Source organism: Eubalaena glacialis, chromosome 18 (genome assembly GCF_028564815.1).
Source record: "Eubalaena glacialis isolate mEubGla1 chromosome 18, mEubGla1.1.hap2.+ XY, whole genome shotgun sequence".
NCBI lineage: Eukaryota > Metazoa > Chordata > Mammalia > Artiodactyla > Balaenidae > Eubalaena > Eubalaena glacialis.
In genome coordinates, this window is record NC_083733.1 from 63,671,229 (window position 1) to 63,691,503 (window position 20,275).

Genomic DNA, 20,275 nt, shown 5'->3' on the forward strand with positions numbered 1-20,275 from the left:
GACCAAGGGGGCCCCCCTCGGTCCATCTGTCAGTCAATCAGCCTAGCCGTCCGCCTTGTGCCTCTCGCCTCACGCCTCGCCTCATGCCCTTTCCCGCCTTTTATTGCTCCCTTACGCTTAAAAAAAAAAAAAAAAAAAAAGGAAAAAGGAAAAAGAAACACGAGCGCATGCGCACCAACCGCTGTACTGGAGAAAGTGTGCGCGACCCGCCAGCGGGCTCGCAGGAGCTCACACGAACTCGCCTTCGAGCTCACGCTCTCCAGGCACCGGCTCCGCAACTAGTGACGTCACAGAGGCTTTGCCCCGCCTTATTGGCTGCCTTCAACTAGCGGGCGCTTGCTGGAGTAAGTGGCCAAGAGTTGCCGAGCGCCAGATGGCGCTCAAGCGTTTGAGCTTAGGGACTCTGCAAACTCTACAGAGACTCGTGTTGTCATGGCAACTCTCCTCTGTCTAATGGGGTACCTGCGCTATTTGGTTGGATCGCTAATCTGATTGGATGTCTGTTGAGTTAATTCCTGTATCTGATTGGATGCCAGGGACTCTTGATCTTTCGTTCCTCTCAGCATTTCTCTCTCCTGGTAGGGTTTCTGGAGATGGAAAGTGACTTGAGTTGCCAGGGGGCGTGAGGGGTGTTGCACCGGGCACTGGAACTCGGCCAAAGTCAGCTGACCAGATTGGTTCTCTCTCAGATACAGCCTCCCTTTTCCCCGCCAGAGGGCGCCACGGTGTGCTGAGCCCTTGGAGGCCTTGGTGACTGGTGACGTCACTGGCGAGCCACTCTTGATTGGCTACATCTTTTCTGCCCTAGCCGTCGTAAGAGAGGTCTAGAGGACGCAGGAAGAAAGAAACTGTGTGCCCAGGAATAAGGAATGACCTTGGTCTCAAATACTTCAATATGCAAAGGGCATTCGCCTTTATTATCCTTTCCAATCTCCATAATCATCCCCAGACGTGCATACTATCGTTAGAGTGGACACCTACTGCAACTATGGACCCATATAACGGACACCTGTGCGTTTTGCCTGATTGGCATCTGTTATCGTTTAAAAAGAAATTAATAGGCTTTTTAAAAAAGCAGTTTTAGGTTTACAGAAAAAAATTGAGCGAAAAGTACAGAAAGTTCCCGTATACCCTAAGGGGAACTCTGTACCCTAATTCTCTACACCCTAATATGCCCTCTCCTAATTCCCTTTATTATTAACATCCTGCATTAGTGTGGTACATTTGTTACAATTGTAGGAAAACACTGTATGATTCCACTTACGTGCGGTACCTAGAATGGCGGTTGCCAGGGGCTGAAGTGGGTGGGGGTGAGGAGTTGTTTACTGAGTGATGAGTAAAACTTTTACTGAAAGTTTCCGTTTCTGCAAGATGAAAAGAGTTCTGGAGATTGGTTGCACAACAATGTGAATGACTTAACACTACTGCACTGAACCTTCAAAAGGGTTAAGATAGTAAATTTTATACTATGTGTATTTTTATTTATTTATTTATTTATTTTGGCTGCGTTGGGTCTTCGTTGCTGCACGTGGGCTTTCTCTAGTTCCTTCGAGCAGGGGCTGCTCTTCGTTCTGGGGTGCGGGCTTCTCACTGTGGTGGCTTCTCTTGTTGAGGAGCACGGGCTCTAGGCCCGCAGTCTTCAGTAGTTGTGGCTCGGGGGCTCAGCAGTTGTGGCTCGCGGGCTCTAGAGCGCAGGCTCAGTAGTTGTGGTGCATGGGCTTAGTTGCTCCGCGGCATGTGGGATCTTCCCGGACCAGGGCTCGAACCCGTGTCCCCTGCATTGGCAGGCGGATTCTTAACTGCTGCGCCACCAGGGAAGCCCCTGTTATGTGTATTTTGCCATAATTTAAAACAATGCACCAATTTTAAGTGTACTCTACTGTGAGTTTTGACAAGTATATACAGTGTACGGCCACCTCCACGATAAAGATATAGAACGGTTCCATCATCCCAAAAGGTTCCTCCTTACCTGTGTATAATCAATCCCCCATCCCCACTCCTTGGCTCCAGGCAACCCTGATCTGACTTCTGTCCTTAGAGATTAGTATTCCCTTCTTACAATTTCATAGAAATGGAATCATACAGTTTGTACTCTCTTCTGTCTGGCTTCTTTCACAGGACACACTGTTTCTGAGATTTATCTGTGATGTCACACGTATCAGTCGGTAGTTCTTTTGATTGTTGAGTAGTATTCCATCCTATGGACATACAATTTGTTTACCCATTCCTGTTGATGAACATTTCCATTGTTTCCAGTTTTCCAGATTGGGGTTATTGTGAATAAGGTTGCTGTGAATATTTGTGTGGACATATGTTTTTATTTCTCACAGGTAAATATTACTTCGGAGTGGGATTGCTGAGTCACATCGTAAGTTTATGTTTAACTTATGAAAAACTGATAAACTGTTTTCCAAGGTGATTACAGGAGGTTTAATGGTGACTCTCAAAAGATATGTCATTGTCCTAACTCCCCAGAACCTGCAAATGGGATCTTATTTGGAAAAGGGGTCTTTGCAGGTGTAATTGAGTTAAGGATTTCCAGATGAGATCATCCTGGATTTAGAGTGGTCCCTAAATCCAATGACAGGTATCTTTATAAGAGAAAGGCAGAAAAACAAAAAACAAAACCCCCCACAAACCCCATGTAGGGTTGATTGTAACCAACTTATGCCTATTCAAAGCAAATTAGTGATTTAAAAAAATTGTCCTGCTTACATTTCCCTACCCTGAAACATCTTTCTCTCTTCTGGAACAGCTGATACTTATATTTTAGGTCAGTCAATGTTAAAGTGATTATGAAGATTCCTAATGCACAAATGTATTCTAACAATATATAATAATTATTAGTATAGTCACCATTATTATCCATATTATTAGCTAACATTTGAGTCAGTTACTATATACCAAATACCACGCTAAGTGTCTCACGTGTATTATTTCACTTCATCTGCATAACATTCTTGTGAAGTAGGCATTATCATTTCTCTACCCTACAGTTTAAAGAAATTGAGGCATAGAGAGGTTATATACTTTGCCCAAAGTCACAGAGCTAATACATGGGGAGAAGAATTTGAGTCTAGGCTCAAATTCAAAGCTCACTTGTAGGGACTTCCCTGGCGGTCCAGTGGTTAGGACTCCGCGTTTCCACTGCAGGGGGCACAGGTTCGATCCCTGGTGGGAGAGCTAAGATCTTGCAAGCCGCGTGGTGTGGCCAGAAAAAACAAAGACCAAAAACGACAACAAAAAACAAAGCTCACTTGTGTACCAGATAAACTTGCTGAACGTAGCGGCATCATCAAAGTTGGCAAAAAGCATAAACGAGCAGCATGCCCAGCAGAGTATGACATTCATTTAAAGGATAAGTTTGGCATGATAGACTGTCTTCCTAAGGGTATTTTCAAGATATTTATTAGGTTAAAATCAACTTGCAATTCTTGTGGATGCTAATAGGCTGCCTTGTTTGCCTTTAAGCTGAACTTTACAAATAGTATTGTACCTTTCTAACCTTGACGTTTATTAGAGTTTTGAAAACTGCTCATTCCTCAAGAAAAGAGAGCACACGTACTCCTACTTAGAGCGCAATAAAAAAAAAACAACCAGTGTTCTATGTGCTTTAAAGTAGAGGGAAAGGGAGAGGGAGATTTGAGATACAGAGACACAGGGGACAAGGCGATGTGAAGACAGAAGCACAGATTGGAGTAATGCATCTACCAGCCAAGGAACGCCAAGGATTTCAGGCAGCTACCAGGAGCTAGGTGAGAGGCATGGTACGAATTCTCTCCTAGAGCCTCAGCAGGAACCAACCCTGCTCACACCTTGACTTCGGACTTCTGGTCTCTAGAACTATTAGAGAATACATTTCTGTCGTTTTCAGCCAGCCACTTTGTGGTAATTTGTTATGGCAGCCCTAGCAAATGAATACAGTGGCTGTACTATTTTTTCATGGTAGAATTTTTTGAAATGGTGTATATGGGCAAGTGGGTGTGAATTAATGTCAACTAGTCATGTAGTGGACATTCACTACTTTGAAGGACGGTCCCCTGACTACTGCCATGTGATTCTTTTTTAAAAATTATTTATTTATTTATTTGGCTGCGTTGGGTCTTAGTTGCAGCCTGAGGGATCTTTCGCTGTGGTGCGCAGGGTCTTCCTTGCGGCACGCGGGCTTCTCGCTAGTTGTGGCGCGCGGGCTCCAGCGTGTGTGGGCTCAGTAGTTGCGGCACGCGCTGCCATGTGATTTTGTTGGGGCTGTCAATCAAGGGACCCCCCCATGTTCTCTACTAACAAACAGTTATGACTTCAGGAGATGAATTCACAGCTAGGCAAGAAGGGATGAGTTCCTGAGGGGGTCTGAGCCAATCCAGGTGAGATGGGCAGTGGAGGAAGAATCAGCCATGGCAGGGGGAAGGCTCAAGAGCAAGCTTGCCAACTGGACACATGCTTAGCTTGAGGTGATGATCCAAGGCCCGAGCAGGACCAATCAGAATCCTTTTCGTGAATGATATGGAAGCAGGGAGAGAGAGAAAAAGAGAGAGAGAGACTATCCTAATTTTGTTTCCAATTTTTTTGCAACTGCAGCAGGTCCTGTTAATTTCCTACCCCAAAATCATTCCCCTTTCTGTGCTTCCTTGCTGGCAAGGGCCACATCCCACGATATAGACTAGAAATGACAGATGCTCACTTTCCAGACTGCTTTGCAACCCAGGCTGGCCATAGAACCCACTCTGGCAAATGAGAAGGAGAACTCTTCCGGGGAGAAAAAAAAGCGAACACATAAGGGGAGGCCCCTGTCCACATTTTCTGCTTTAGATGTTACCATCTGAGAACACAACATGTGGTACCGTTGCAGACAGTTCGTACCCGTGAGGGGAAAGCAAAACAATTCTCACAGATGCCAACCCAGTGCCTGACACTGAGCAGCTGAACTAACCCTGGGACTTTATATCTTTAAAATGTTTGTTAGATGAGCAAAAGAAATCTCTACCATTTCAGCTCTTTCTGTTCTCTGCAGCTGAAGGCATGATGGCCGACGCAGCTTTATAAGCCTGCAGTTCCAAATGGCCATTTATTACCACCACAAAGACCTGCCTGAGAATGAAGTCAATAAAGGACAAAGCAGAATCACTCGAACACCTGGATCCAACCATGCCTGAAGTCCTTATGTACTCTCAGACTTGCCTGGATGTCTTTCCATTCTGCTTGTGGCTTACAGTAGTTTGGGTTGCCTTTTTAAATATTAATTAATTAATTAATTTTTGGCTGCGTTGGGTCTTCGTTGCTGTGCGTGGGCTTTCTCTAGTTGCGGCAAGCGGGGGCTACTCTGTGTTGCAGTGCATGGGCTTCTCATTGCAGTGGCTTCTCTTGTTGCAGAGCACAGGCTCTAGGCACGCGGGCTCAGTAGTTGTGGCGCACCAGCTTAGTTGCTCTGCAGCATGTGGGATCTTCCCGGATCAGGGCTCTAACCCGCGTCCCCTGCGTTGGCAGGCGGATTCTTAACCACTGCGCCACCAGGGAAGCCCCTGGGTTGCATTTTGTGTCCTATAATCACAGTGGTCCTGGCCAATGTGAAATTTAGAAAGGCTCAGATAAATCAATTAAGTTGCCAAAGGTCACCCAGGCAGTGAATGAAACATTTGTCTGAATGCAGAGCCAGGATGTTCCAACCCAGCTTCCCCGTCCCAGAAAGGACAGGAGCCCTAGATGGAGTGAGACCCACGGTATGTGTTTATTCTGGCATTGATAGCAGCAGCAGTGGGGGGATTGGCCAGACGGGGGATGTGGTGAACAGATAGGGTAGACACAGGTGTGTGTGTGTCTAGGGGAACACGGAGGATTGGTCTGTTGACATTCACGGTGAGAACAAGAGTTAGGACACCAAGTCTTGTACAAACAGCAAAGAGACACAGAGACCGACAGAGGTTTGGGGAGGGGGAGGGGTCCCCCAGACATGCACGGCCCCTTGCCTCGATGGGGAGCCCCGGGGAAGGGAGGACAGACACAGTGGAGACTGAATGCCCCCCACCCTGAAACAGGGAGCTGGGCCGCCTGCCTTCCATCCCCACGCCTCCAGGGGTAGAAGGATGGGCAGGCCCAGGGCTGCCCCGCACCACGTGGCTCGGACGTTATGGCTTCGAGGAGATGAATTCACAGTCCGGGCAGGAAGGGATGGGGTCCTGAGGGGGCCTGGTCCGATCCTGAGCTTAGGCCAGACCTGCAGGACGGAAATATCAGTGATGGCAGAGAGCGGGCCCATGACCTGCTGTAGTTCCGTCACCACCCCAGGGACCCAGAAATCCCGGTCCTATGTCTCTCCATCCTCAGACCCAGGAGTCCAGCCCCTCCCACCCCCGGTCTGGGTTCCTTACCCCTCACTCTGAGTTCTCTTTCTCTGACAATCCTTTGCTGCCTTTTGTGAAGCTGGTCAAAGTCTTTTCCTGAAAGGGGAAATCCAGAAGGCTCAGGAGTGGGGGACAGAGACAAAACAGTTGCTAATAATCAGTCTAATAAGACATCAAACCTGTTTTCATCTTTTTTTTTTTTTTTTGGTTGCGATGCGCGGCTTGTGGGATCTTACTTCCCCAACCATGGATTGAACCCTCGCCCTCGGTAGTGAAAGCGCAAGTCCTAACCACTGGACTGCCAGGGAATTCCCTGTTTTCATCACTTACAGTTCTCTTTTTTGCCTGGCTCTGAAGTGATGGGACAAGTGGTACAACAGTCCCATTCTACAGATGCAGAAACTGAGACACAAAGAAGCAGTCAGTGGAAATGTGAGGAGAGATGAGGATACTGGGGTGATGGGGAAGACCCTGCAGGGCCTCGGAGGAGCTGAGACCTAGTCCTGGGGGTGCCGTGGAGCCATGGGAGGGCTGAGCAGAGAAGGGGCAGGGTCAGCTCTGGGAGTAGAAAGATGCTGTGGGGCCACATAACACTACTGGCTGAAAGTCAAGGTCAGGGCCAGACTCTGCCGGGGTTCAGCTCCTCTCTGCTGAGGAGCATGAGCAGGGCACACAGGAGCTTCCAGAGAAGTTTGTGAATAAATGAGTGAGTGCATTAGAAGAGTGAGTGACGGAAGGACGGAGAAGCTGCCATCTGTTTATCTAAGTAGAATCACAGTCTTTTCAAAACTCACATCTGAGTTCTGTGCTCAGCCCTTTAAATCCCCCCGTCCCCCCAACCCAGGAAAAAAGTCCAAAGCAGGGCCAGACTAGTCAACTCCAAGTGAGGAACTGACTCCTAGTGTAAAATTTAAGGTGCATCCAAACTCAGCAATGAAGATAAATGCTATTGTAATGCAATTTAAAAAAAAATCAAAATTAATGCAAAAAAATCCATGATGAGCAAAATATAAATTTTAAATAAAAGCCAGTCCTGTGCCATTTTAAATAAATTTTAAATGAAACTTGTTTTATTTAAAATTTATTTTATTTATTTAAAATTAAAATTTATTTAAATTGTAAATAAGGGCCAGTTCCTGGGCTCAAGAACTGGAGACGAAAGGAGAAATATGCACCTGATTTTTCTGTATTTAAAAATTATTTTTCCTGGCATATTAAAATAATTGAGAAAATGTTGAAAAAAAAAGAAGAGTAAGTGTATTGAAATTCACATTGTCTTAAGTTTAAATGTTTAATTTATACCCTACAAAGAATTTAGTATAATTTTACTTTCTTGGCTTTAGTGACAGCAAATTCATCAATAGTTTCAAAATCTACTTCTTTGCTTTTCTTGGTTTCAAATGAGAGAACCACGTTTGAAAACTTCTCTTGACCAAGTAATGATCTTAAGTGATCTTAAATTTTTAATTTAAAAATTGTCAGGCTGGTTCTTCTGTGACCCACAAGGCCTCTTGGGATCTGCTCGCACCCCTTCTTTGTCTGCTCCAGGCTCACCGCTGACACCAGCCTCCTCGACGATTCCGAGGAACGGGCAGCCTTGCCCTCTCCCTACAATCTTCTTCACCTGAGCCCATTCCTTTTCAACCTCCAGGCCTCTGCTCAAATGTCACCTCCTCCAAGAAGCCCTCCATGACCCCCTAATCTAAAGGGCATCCTCCATCCCCCATCCAGATTCCCTCTACCTCCCAGACTCCAAAACGTTTTGGACCACAACTGACAGAAAAATAAATTAATACTATGATCCTTGGTTTGCTGCCCTGTGAAAATGTCTGTTCTGTTCTATTTCAACTTTATTTTCTTATTCATTTCAAAAGAAAAATTGTTGATCCCTACCCAGTAAACCACAATCCCCCAATTTTCACAGCCTGCTTTAAATAACAAATAAAGAAAACCCCCGCTCTATTTTATCACCTAGTGTTTTCCTTTTGTTTGGGACTTAGCACCATGGGTAATAATAATAACAGTAGCTATTTACTGAGCCCTTACTAAGAGGCAGACACTTAGTCCTGCATTAACTCACTGAATCTTCGCATCTATCCTAACAATAGGTGCTATTAATGGTCCCATCTCCCAACAGAGGAAATTGAGGCACAGAGAGTTCAAGTAACTTGCTCTAAATCACACAGCTGGAGATGGTAGAGCGGGGATTCGAACCTAGGCTGACTCCGCAGCCCACAGAGACGGGACGCGCTGCGTGAGTGAGGGGGCGAACGGCGGGGGGAGCGGCCTCGGGTGGCGCCCACGCACCTCCACCAGCTGGTGCCAGCGCTCCACGGGCTTGCGCGGGTTGGCCAGCATCTCGGCCCAGTGCTCGCGGCCATGGGGGTCGGCGGCGTCGGGACCCACGCGGCACACGCCGATCACCTCGTTGTGTCCGATGCTGGGGGTCAGGGGTGGGGGGTCGGTGAGCACCTGAGAGGGAGGGAGGCAGGCCCGGCCCCGCCCCCTGCTCTCGCCCCGCCCCTCACACCCCCCCCGCGCCCTCACCAATCATAATCCACCACCGCGATGCTGAGCCCCACGTTCTCCACGCTCTCGGGGGCCACGTCGAACACCAGCGCCTCGTTGTACGTGGGGTTCAGCGTGTTCTTCTTGATCGAGGTTTTCCGCTTCTTCAGACGCCGCCCCTCGCTGATTAGAGAGGCCTTCACGTAGGGGTCTGGGGGCGGTTGTGGAGAGCACTGAACCTCGACTTCCTCAGACCCGACTGCGGACCCCAGACCCCTCTTCTCCCAGACCCAAGGGTCTGGATCCGCAGCCTTTTCCCCCCCAGCCCCTCCTCCCTCAGACCCAGGGGTCCAGGCCCCCAGCCCCTCCTCCCTCAGACCCAGGAGTCCCCGCCCCCAACCCCTCCTCGCTCAGACCCAGGATCCAGGCCCCCGGCCCCTCCTCCCTCAGACCCAGGGGTCCAGGCCCCCGGCCCCTCCCCCCTCAGACCCAGGATCCAGGCCCCCGGCCCCTCTTCCCTCAGACCCAGGATCCAGACCCCCAGCCCCTCCTCCCTCAGACCCAGGATCCCGGCCCCCAGCCCCTCCCCGCTAGACCCAGGATCCAGACCCCCAGCCCCTCCTCCCTCAGACCCAGGATCCCGGCCCCCAGCCCCTCCCCCCTAGACCCAGGATCCAGACCCCCAGCCCCTCCTCCCTCAGACCCAGGATCCAGGCCCCCGGCCCCTCCCCCCTCAGACCCAGGATCCAGGCCCCCAGCCCCCTCCTCCCTCAGACCCAGGAGTCCCAGCCCCCCCCCCTTCAGATGCCAGCGTCTTCCCGGAACCCACCTGAGAAGCCGGTGAGGTCCATTGCTTTGAGGTTAGAGGCTTTGATGATGGTCACGGTGAGGCGCCCGGCCGTGGGGAGGTAGCAGAGTGAGAAATTGAGCTCCCCAAGATCTGCCTTTTCCTGCAGTTGGGGAAAGAGGGTCAGCGATGCCCTGCCTCAGCCTCCCGTCTCTCCCTGACTTTCTCTCCCATCCCCAGACTCCAGCTCTCCTCCCACATCTCCAGGGCTCAGGTTTCCGATCCACTTAACAATCTGACTTCGGGCCAAACCTGGTAACTCCTCGGCCACAGCTGCCTGCCACCGTCAAATCCTATTTGTTCTGCAGGGAAGACTGGAAGAGGCATGGGTGGGGGGAGAGAGCAGGAGAGGGACAGAAAGAGGGAGAGAGAGAGAGAAGAACACGGTGAGAAATAGACTGAGACAGAGATGCAAACTCTGAGAGATACAGTCAGAAAGACAGACCCACAGAGTTCTAAAGTCAGAAAGACCCAGAGGAGAGAGGGGTGGTAGAGACCCAGACAGGGGAGCACAGAGGGGGTGGGTAGGAGGAAGAGGGGCATAGACTCAGAGGGAGCACCGAGGCCTGGGAGGGGACAGAGTCCCCAAGGGGCAGGACTAGAGATCCAGAGAGGGGGACAGAGACTTGGTGGGGGGTATGGAGACCCAGAGAGAGTGACAGAGACCCAGAATGAAAGGGGAGGGGAAAAGACCCAGAGAGAGAGAGAGAAACAGAGGCAGAGACCTACATCGAGAAAGGGACAGAGATCCAGAGAGAGTGGGGCAGAGAAAAGACACAGAGAGGTCAGTCTTAAGGCAGGAGACAGCCAAGAACCAGACAGAGGTTACAAGGAAGGCAGACCCTCCGCTGTGACACACACAGATGGACCTGGAACAGTGGCCAGAGCTAGGGGACCTATGACCCGCCTGTCCCATCCTTCAGCCTCATCTCGGCCCCTCGCCTCCCACCCACACCGATAGGAGCCCAGGTCCCTAGACTCCCCACTCAGTCCCCTGAGGCTTTGCCCAGGCTGTTCCCTTGGCTTAAAATACCCTTCCTCCCCATCTCCTCTCAGCCAACAAGCCTTGGCTTAGCTGTCACCTCTTCCCACAAGCTCCCAGTTTCCCTGCAGCCCTGAGCAGATGCTCCCCCTGTGTGTCCCCATAATGCTGACCCCTGACAGCAAACTGTGTGACAACCTAGACCCACAGCTCCCGAGGACTGTCTGGGGTCCCTGGGTCTTGATCCTGAAAAAAAACAGTTGTTGAAGGAATGCATGAATAAATGAAAGAATGAGCGATACCTGAAGCGATCAGGAGGGGGAGAGAAAACAAGAGGTGACCAAAGGAGACAAAGACGGATGCAGGAGGGTGCCTTCGGGTGGGGCTGCCTCGGGGAATGACGGGGAGCAGGGGTTGGTGGGACAGACGTGGGTCCTGGGGATCAGGACCCTACAACTAGGCACGTGGTTCTCAGAGGCTGGGCTTGGGGGACTGAGCAAGCAGGCTCTGGAGAGTCCAGTGAAGGGTACTTTAGGAAGAGCCATGGGCACCTGGTTCAACCGTGTCATTGTACATATGGGGAAACAGGCTCAGAGAAGGGAAGGACCTTGAGTAGGGCCATCAGGTGGGCAAAACCAGCCCTCTCGTGATATGAAGACAGGGCTCACCCACCCCTGACACACACAGCTACCGCAGATTGGCAGAGAGCTGGAATGTTGGGAAACCCACAGATTGGAACTGAGAGGGCTGAGGAGTTGGGAGGGTGTGAAGTTTGGTGCAGGGAAGGGGTCAGGACACCCAACGAAGACCTAGGAGCTGGGTTTGGGGAAGGATTGGATGTACAGGAGAATGAGGTTGTAAGAAATGAGGAAGGGGCCCATGGGGGCTGTTGGGGGAATTGGGGAGATGTCAGGATATTGGGAATCCCAGTATGTCCGAGGCTTGGGGCATCAGGCTATCAGGATTCTAGTGGAGACCATGAAGAGACAGAGGATTAGATTATATTAGAGAATCTAAAAGTCAGGGGTTTGAAACAAAATGTTCAGAGATCAGAGGGGTTGGGGGAGTTCAGGAAGTCTGGGAATTGGAAAATTGGGAGGTTGTGAGGGGAAGGAAGTTGGGAAAACAAAAGCCAAGAACTTTGGGCTTGGGAAGTTGGAGGGTCAGGAATCTAGGGCCAGAGGGCAGACGTCATGGGGTCATGGCATGGAAGTTTGATAAAGCTGGCCGGTGGGTACATGGGCGTCTATTATAGTTTTCTCAGCGGTTACCATCAGATGTCAACGGGGTGTGGGGGGGTGAGGTGGTGGTGTCAGAAGTTGGGAAATCTGGGGCCCAGTTATGATATTAATATTTGACAAAGTGCGGATGGGGAATTGGGGTCCATTATATCAGTCTCTATTCTTGCTTGTACGTTTGCAATATTTTACAACAAAATAAAGCTAAAAAGAAAACTCCAGGATCAAGGAGTTATGAGGTTATGAAGTGGAGGGCAAGGAGATGGCAAACTGAGGGGTCCCAGGTCCCCCGGGATGGGGGATGCAGGAGCCACTGACCGAGCCACCCTCCACGATGTCCCTCCAGAGCGGGCGGTCGGGGGGCTGCTCAGCCAGCTCCAGGAGGTTGTCCAGAACCACCTGGCCGATGAGGTCGTGCCGGGAGAAGCGGTCAAAGTCATAGACGCTGAAGTGCAGTTTGCGCTGGGCCAGCTCAGCCAGGGGCACGGAGAACTGAAATGTCTCGTTGAACACGGGGTTCAAGGTCTTCCTGTGTACCTAGAGGGGGTGGGCGAGAAAGGGAGACAAGACACCATGCCCACCAGCCCCTCCTGCCCAGGACCCAGAAGTCCGGACCCCTGCCCCCTCCTTCCTCAGACCCAGGATCCAGACCCCCAGCCCCTCCCCCCTCAGACCCAGGAGTCCCCGCCCCCAGCCCCTCCTCCCTCAGACCCAGGAGTCCCCGCCCCCAGCCCCTCCTCCCTCAGACCCAGGAGTCCCCGCCCCCAACCCCTCCTCCCTCAGACCCAGGAGTCCCCGCCCCCAGCCCCTCCTCCCTCAGACCCAGGAGTCCCCGCCCCCAACCCCTCCCCCCCTCAGACCCAGGAGTCCCGGCCCCCAGCCCCTCCTCCCTGAGATCCAGGAGTTCCCGCCCCCAAACCCTCCTCCCTCAGACCCAGGAGTTCCCGCCCCCAACCCCTCCTCCCTCAGACCCAGGAGTCCCCGCCCCCAACCCCTCCCCCCTCAGACCCAGGAGTCCCGGCCCCCAACTCCTCCTCCCTCAGACCCAGGAGTTCCCGCCCCCAACCCCTCCTCCCTCAGACCCAGGAGTTCCCGCCCCCAAACCCTCCCCCCTCAGACCCAGGAGTCCCCGCCCCCAACCCCTCCCCCCTCAGACCCAGGAGTCCCGGCCCCCAACTCCTCCTCCCTCAGACCCAGGAGTTCCCGCCCCCAACCCCTCCTCCCTCAGACCCAGGAGTTCCCGCCCCCAAACCCTCCTCCCTCAGACCCAGGAGTCCCCGCCCCCAACCCCTCCTCCCTCAGACCCAGGAGTTCCCGCCCCCAACCCCTCCTCCCTCAGACCCAGGGGTCTAGGCCCCCAGCCCCTCCTCCCTGGGACCCGGATGTCCAGCCCACCACTCCGGACCTTGGTCTGAAACTTTTTCTTGCGGTCAGGCAGCAGGTAGATCTTGACGTAGGGGTCTGAGAAGCCATTGGAGTCCTTGGCCGGGAGGTCCAAGGCCTGCAGGATCCGCACCACCAGCTGGTCGGAGCCGTAGAGGTACCTCAGGGCGAAGCTGATGCGGCCGCAGGGCGCCCCCGCGCCGGCCTCTCCGGAACCTGGGGCCCCGCCGCCCCGCCGGCCGCCGGGTCCAGTCCCCTGGTACAACTCCGGCTTGATCTGTCCGATGAGCTTGGCTTTTTCCTCACCGCCTGGTAAGGGTAAGGGTAGGGCGGGCGGCCGCTCCTCACTGCCCGGATCCGGCTGGGGGCTCAGGGTCTGCTGGGTGAGGGGCCGGGGCAGGGCCGGGTACCTGCGGGGGTGGGGAAGACAAGGTGAAGTCAGTGGCTCCGATCTTTGCTGCATCTGAAGACCTGGGAGGCTCCTCCCTGCCTCTTCCCCAAACCCCATAGCCAGGTGTCCACAGAGCCCCACCTTTGCCCACTGTGACCTTGCGCAAGGCACTTGAATTCTCTGAGCCGCAGTTTCCCCATCTGTGTGAGGAGGGTGACCTATCCCCTTTTCTAAGCTAGCTCCACCCCAGACCTGGGCTTGCACCAGCCTCTAGACGCCTCCTTCTGACCTCAAGGGGTGACCCAGAATAACTTCTCTATGGACCCCTGGGGCCTCACACAGCCCAGACCCCCTGGTCCTGCACCTGCCCTTCTCCAAATCTCCCTAACCCGTCCTAGTCCCAGCCTCATCCTCTCCCACCTGACCATCGCTCCCCCTGGGCTGTTCTTTCTCTCTCTGGCTGTCTGTGTTTGTAGAACACTCTGGAAGCCCAAAGCTCCATCCTTAACTATCTTTACCATCTTCTCCCCTTCTCACTCACACGCTTTCCCTGGACAAGCTCAGCTGTACCCTAGGTTTCCACGACCATCAGCAGCCTGATGTCTGCTAAATCTGTCTTCTGAGCTCCAGCCTGGTTCAGCCCCCAGCCTCAGCTGCCCATCAGACACCACATACCCCTCGTGTTCCCTGCTGGGCTCAGTGCCTCCTCCCAAGCCCACTTCCTCTCCCAGTTCCCCAGAATCCACCTAGATTTGCAGGTCAGACACCTGGGGCCACCCTCATCTCCTCTCTCCCCTCCAATCCTTTCCCTCCCATCTCCTGAATTTCCCCATCCCTGTGGTCCCTGCTCATCCATCCTCTCCTGCATGGACCATCACACCCGGGCCCCTAGTGATGGGCAGTCATGACTGGACACGGCAGCCCCAGATGCGCTGAGAGGCAGGCATGAGGCTGGGGGAAGTGGGAGGGCACCAAGCCATGGAAAGGGATGCCGGGTGACATGCCTTCAGCTACTGATCAGTGGGCCATTCCCTGCTCCCAGAGTGACTTTGAGGAGGTCATTAACACCCTCTGGGCCTCAGTTTCTTCATCTGTATAATGGGGGAAGGAGGAACTCAGACTGGTGTATCCATCAACCTCTGGAAGGCCTCCCCAGAGACCTCAAACTATATTTTCCATGAGCCCTTGGCCAGCCCCCTGGACAAGAATCACCTATGAACCTCTGGGGCCCAAGACAATCCTTCCGGGAGGCAGTTTTCCCCGGACGCTCCCCCAGGCCCCTCCCATTCAACAAGACCCAGATAAGCTCAGGGTCTCCCTCAAACCCGCTGCTCTTCCTAGATCCTCTGACGGCCCCACCATTCACCCAATCCATCACCAGGCCAGACCCCTGGGTGCTGTCCTTACCTCCTCCCACCCCCTTCTACCCACAGCTGTCAGCCCCCAGTTCCATCCCTGACTCTCGGCCCCCTGACTCTCTCAACCTCATCTCCTCCTCCACCATCCCCAGTTCAGCCTTGTTCTCTCCTGCCTGGACTCTTGGTATCCAATCTGTCTCTCCAGTCTGTCCCCTATGTGGCCCCAGAGAGGTCTTTCTACACCCAGAGCTGACCTCCTCTGCTCACAGCCCTCTGTGGCTCCCCAGTGCCCTAGGACAAAGTCCCAACCCCTCAGTCAAGCATTCAAGACCCTGTGTGATCTGGTCCTACCCACGTCCCCTAGGCTGCTTTACTGCAGCCCTGGCCTGGCTGGATAGGGACAGCTGATTTGGGGACCCACTTCCCCTGGATTGTGAGTGACATGAGGGCAGGGTCTGTCTGCCATGCTCACCTCTCTTCTTTCCCAACACCCAGCTCAGCTCTAGCTCATATTAGGTGCTCAGTATACATGTACAGAATGATGAATAATGGATGGATGAACTGCAGGTCCCACCACCAATCCAGGCTTAGGGAGAAAGAGATGAATTGCTTTGTGCCTCAGGGACTCAGGGGTCTGATCTCCATTCTCTTCCACTTTCCTGATCCCAGAGTCCTGTCCTTGGCCTCCTCCTTCCTCTGGATCCAAGAACCTAGACCTCTAGCCCCCTCCTCCCTCCAACTCAGGAGTCTGGAGCCCTAGCCTCCTCTTTGCCCAGGATTCAGGAATCCACACCCCAAGCTCCCTCCTTCCCCAGGACTCATGAGAGCCATAGATGGAAAAGAGACACATAAGAAGACCAGAAGTTCAGAGTGGACCCCCAGCCCAGTAGCCTGTCTCACCTGGTGGTGGGTGCCAGGCTTGTGACCTGCTGATGCGACTGGGCACTGGGCAAGCCCCCACCACTGGGGGGAAGCAGGAGCAGCCCAGAGCCTGCGCCGCCCTCAGAGGGCAGCTCAGGAGATGTCTGGCTTGGTTTGACCCCAGTGGCTACTACAGCAGCTGCAGCCTCTGGATACGAGTCCATGTCCAAGTAGGAGGGCTCTGGGGGGTCCGACCCCCCTAGGCTGCCCGGCTCCAGCAGCTCAGCGAAGGGCGGATGGTGGGCAGTGTGGGCATGGTGGTGTGGGCCCCCCAGCAGGGGATGGCCACCCAGGCCAGCCCCTAGGTGGTGCCCACCGCCGCCTACCAGGCCTGCCAGCCCGACCCCAGGGCCTAGGTCTTTGCGCAGGGGGCCACCGCCCACTGCTGAGCCTCCCTTGTCCCTCCAGGGCACCCAGCACAGCTTCCAGGACACGAAGAGGGAGACACCCAGAAGGACAATGCCACAGAACGTCACGATGACCGACAGCAGGCTCACGGAGATGTCTGGAGAGAGTGAGGACAAAGGTCAGGGATCAGGGCGGGGTCAGAGTTTATCCTCCCATTGCTGTCCCCAAGAGCTAACCTTTAGTATTTGCCACTCACCGTCCTGAGCACTCTACATGTAATACTTAGTATAAACTCCACGACTAGTCAAGGTCGGTGTTTCTATCTAACCATTTTAAAGATGAGGAACCTGAGAGGTTGAGTGACTTGTGTAAGGCTGCACACGTAGTCAATGACAGATCTGGGATTTGAACCGGCAGTCTGTCTTCGGATTTTAATCTTTTTATTCCCTTGATCGCTAGCCCACAGTGACTCTCTGTAAGGGAATACACCATCCGAGGTAGGACCAAGGTTCCCTAAAATGCTAAGAGTTGATCAAGGAGAAAGGAGACTGTATGGCACAGTTAGGCAGGTCAGGGTTCAAATCCCAGCTTGCTGTGTGGCTTTGGGAACATATCTTAACCTCTCTGAGCCTGACAGTCCCCATTTGACAAATGGGAAAAATCAGTTCTGCCTCTCATAGTGCTTTTAAGGAATGCAGGGAGTAAATGGTGTGCAGAGCAAGCTGGGGAAGATAATAGCGAACATTTCTTGAGAGGTTACTATGTTCCGGACACCGAAGTGCTTTATAGGCATTAGCTTCCTTATGCCTGACAGGCACGCTAGGAGGTTGGCAACATTATTACGCCCATTGTTATTTTCCACAAAAGGAAACTGAGGCCAAGAGACACGAAGTTACCAAAGACACAGAGTCCTAGAGCTGGAGCAAGGGAGTCAGGCTTCGGGTCTGGGTGCCTGGCTTTACCGTCTTCACCATTACGCTACCACACCTCAGTATTTCCCAATAAATGGTAGTTCAAACATGAATTTTTGTTAGAATGATAAATCTTATTGCTGCTGCCACGTGTATCCAACACCACCGCCACCGCAGCTAACACATTCTGGATGCCTACTATGTGTTGATATGCCTTTCAGAGAAACCCATGGACAGCCCAGATCTTGAACTGGAGGTTTCTGGTTCATTCAGTAATTGGTACCAGGAGTGGGGTTTTTCAAGGAAATGTGAATTTATTTGGGGTTGACTTGCGGGTCTCAGCGAGGTGGGACACAGGGGAAATTCCTGCCCTGTACAGACCATGGATTATGGGGGGCAGGGGGAGGAACAGGTGACTAAACTATTGGCAGCAAGCTCAGCTGGGTGGAAGGGCTGTGTCACCTCAGGGAGCTCTTGGTGGCAAGGGGATGCCCTCTAGTCCTGAGTTGCCCAGTGAATCTAAGTCAGTGGCCCATGGTGTTAACCCTCAGGATACTATGTAACCTAAGGATGATGGATCCTATTTTACGAATAAGGAAACTGAGTCTCTGAGAGAGAGGACGTGACCCTGCAGGTCCACGTGGCGGGCACTGGCAGAACCCTAAGTTTCCCACCCCATCTCCAACCCCTTAGGGTGTTCCTTTCGACGTGACCGACATCTACTTAGAGTTCTGGGGGCCTGTTAGAAACCAGAGCAAGGACTTTCTGGCCTCCTGAACGTGGAAAGAATTGAGAAAAGGGGGCCATTTTGGAAGAGAAGAGGGAGAAGAATTGAAGAGATGCTTTCCCCCACTGTCAGCCTGACCTGGACCCTCTCCAGGTCAAAGCATCAATCCTCCAAACTCTGGCAGATTTCTCATTCCTGTCTGCCTGGACTGGGGAGCCATTTGGGTTGGGCAAGGCAGTGTAGTTGTGCAGTAAAATATTAACCTTGCCCAACGAAACATTTGGCCCTTGATCAGCTCCTGGGGGTGAACCTCTAAGCCCTTGGAAGGTCCTGCCTGAGTGTTTTTATTTACCTGAGAAACTTGGGCCACATCAGATAGTCTGTGTAACAATGTGATGGATGGTGGGGTCTTTGGGCCACGTGTTATCAGCTTGACCTTTGGAGGGGCTAAGACTAAGTTCAGCCACATGGACAGTCAGCCATGTCTGCATGACAGAGCCCCAGTAAAAACCCTGGACACCGAGGCTCTGGTGAGCTTCCCTAGCGGGCCCTACTCTGTGCATGTTGTCACACGTTGTTGCTGGGAGAGTTAAGGGCTGTCTGCGTGACTCCATCAGGACAGGACAACTGGAGGCTCATGCCTGGTCTCTCCTGCACCTTACCTTATGCCTCTTTTCCCTTTGCTGATTTTAATCTCCTTCCTTTTGCTGTCATGAAATGTAGCCATGAGGATAACAGCTTTTCTGAGTTTTGTGAGTCCTAGAAATCATTGAACCTGAGGGTGGTCTTGGGATTCCCCGCCCCCCATAATTGCAGTAGTGTACTAGACTTCCTGGGGTCAAAATCTGGCTCTCCTGCATACAGGCTATGAGATTCTGAGCGAGCTGCTTCAGCTCTCTGGGCCTCGTTCCTCATCACTGTTCTGTGGACATCCTGCACGCGAGATGCTGAGCCCTGCCCTGGCACTCAGCAAGTGTGACTGTCATTGTAACCTCCCAGCTCATGCTTCCTGAAGGTTCTTCATCTGGACGAGGGCACTCATGATATTCCCTAGCTCTCAGAACCCTGCTGATTCCTAGCTGGGTTACCTGGAGCCAATCACTCCACCTTCCGAGCCTCAGTTTCCCCCATTGAAAATAAGGATTATAACTATTTAGTATTTTGTAATAACCTATAATGGGAAAGAATCTCAAAAAGAATATATATGAATCACTTTGCTGAATCACTGTAAACCAACTATACTTCAATTAAAAAATAAAATTAAAAAAAAGAGAAAATAGGGATTGTATGTACCACAAAGGGTAGTGGATCTTGTATACTGTCTGGTACACAGCTGGTGCTCAGTAAGTATATTCCAACATATATTGAATGACCACTGTGCGCCCAGCTTGTTCTTAACACTTCACATGTGTTATATCATTTGAGTCTCTCAGATGCCCCATGAAGTCGTCACTTTTATGATCCCCATTTTCCAGATGAGGAAATCGAGGCACAGAAGTCATTCATTTTGTAAGTGGGGGAGGTGGGATTTGAACCCAGACAAGTCAGACGACAGACTGACTGAAGAGCCTGAGCTTCTAAGTACTATGTGAAATGCACAGAGATACCTGAAGGGGATGTGTGGCAGCAGTGGAGTGGTGGTGAGGGAGGGTGGACAGCAGGCCCACAGGTCAGATGAACCACAGAGCTCCTTCTTCTTAGATCAGAGGTTTGGGGGACCAGCAACAGGCAGGATGGAGGCAAGACTATAAGAGGGTCTGGCCCCATAAGGAACAGAAAGCTGAGCAGGGCTGTTCTGAATCTCTAAAACTCCTGGCTATAGTGGAAGCAGGGGGCTGGCCAAGACGGCTGGGGATGCTGACCTGCATCGGGGCCCCGGGGATAGCCTCTGATTCGCAGGTCGTTGAACTCTTGGCACCTGTCAGTGGTGTCGGCATCTCGGACCCGCGCACAGAGGTCCGAGACCAGGATGAGTGCCCGACGGCAGAGGTCATCCTCGTAGTCTCCTGACATGGTGGCCAGCGGGTCCTGTTCTTGGGAGGGGCCGGGCAAGGGTGCAGATGGGGAATGGGATGGGGGAGAGGGGTGGATAAAGGGCGGAAAGAGACAGAAAAAGGATAGGCAAGGGGACAGCGATTGGGGGTGGATGGACAAGGGGATGGAGATTAGGGGAGGATTGGACAAGGAAAAAGAAATTAGGGGCAAATGGACAAGGGGGAAGAGACTGGGGAGGCCAGTCAAGGGGCAGAGATTAAGGATGCATAAATAAAGGGGTGGACAGACAAGGAGACAAAGATTAGGGTTTCACAGATGCAGGGACGGA

The 20,275-nt window shown here is 52.4% G+C and overlaps 1 protein-coding gene across 1 annotated transcript; it reads right to left on the reverse strand.

Moving 5' to 3' along the window:
• Positions 1 to 6,368: 6,368 nt before the first annotated feature.
• On the reverse strand, positions 6,369 to 19,965 carry SYT3 (synaptotagmin 3). Its single transcript, XM_061173821.1, has 8 exons — positions 19,815 to 19,965; positions 15,946 to 16,471; positions 13,319 to 13,706; positions 12,232 to 12,450; positions 9,676 to 9,796; positions 8,886 to 9,057; positions 8,646 to 8,778; positions 6,369 to 6,434 (listed from the first exon to the last, which is right to left on the reverse strand). The coding sequence occupies exons 1-8, from the start codon at positions 19,963 to 19,965 to the stop codon at positions 6,369 to 6,371; spliced, it is 1,776 nt and encodes a 591-aa protein (XP_061029804.1).
• Between the last annotated feature and the right edge of the window lie 310 nt (positions 19,966 to 20,275).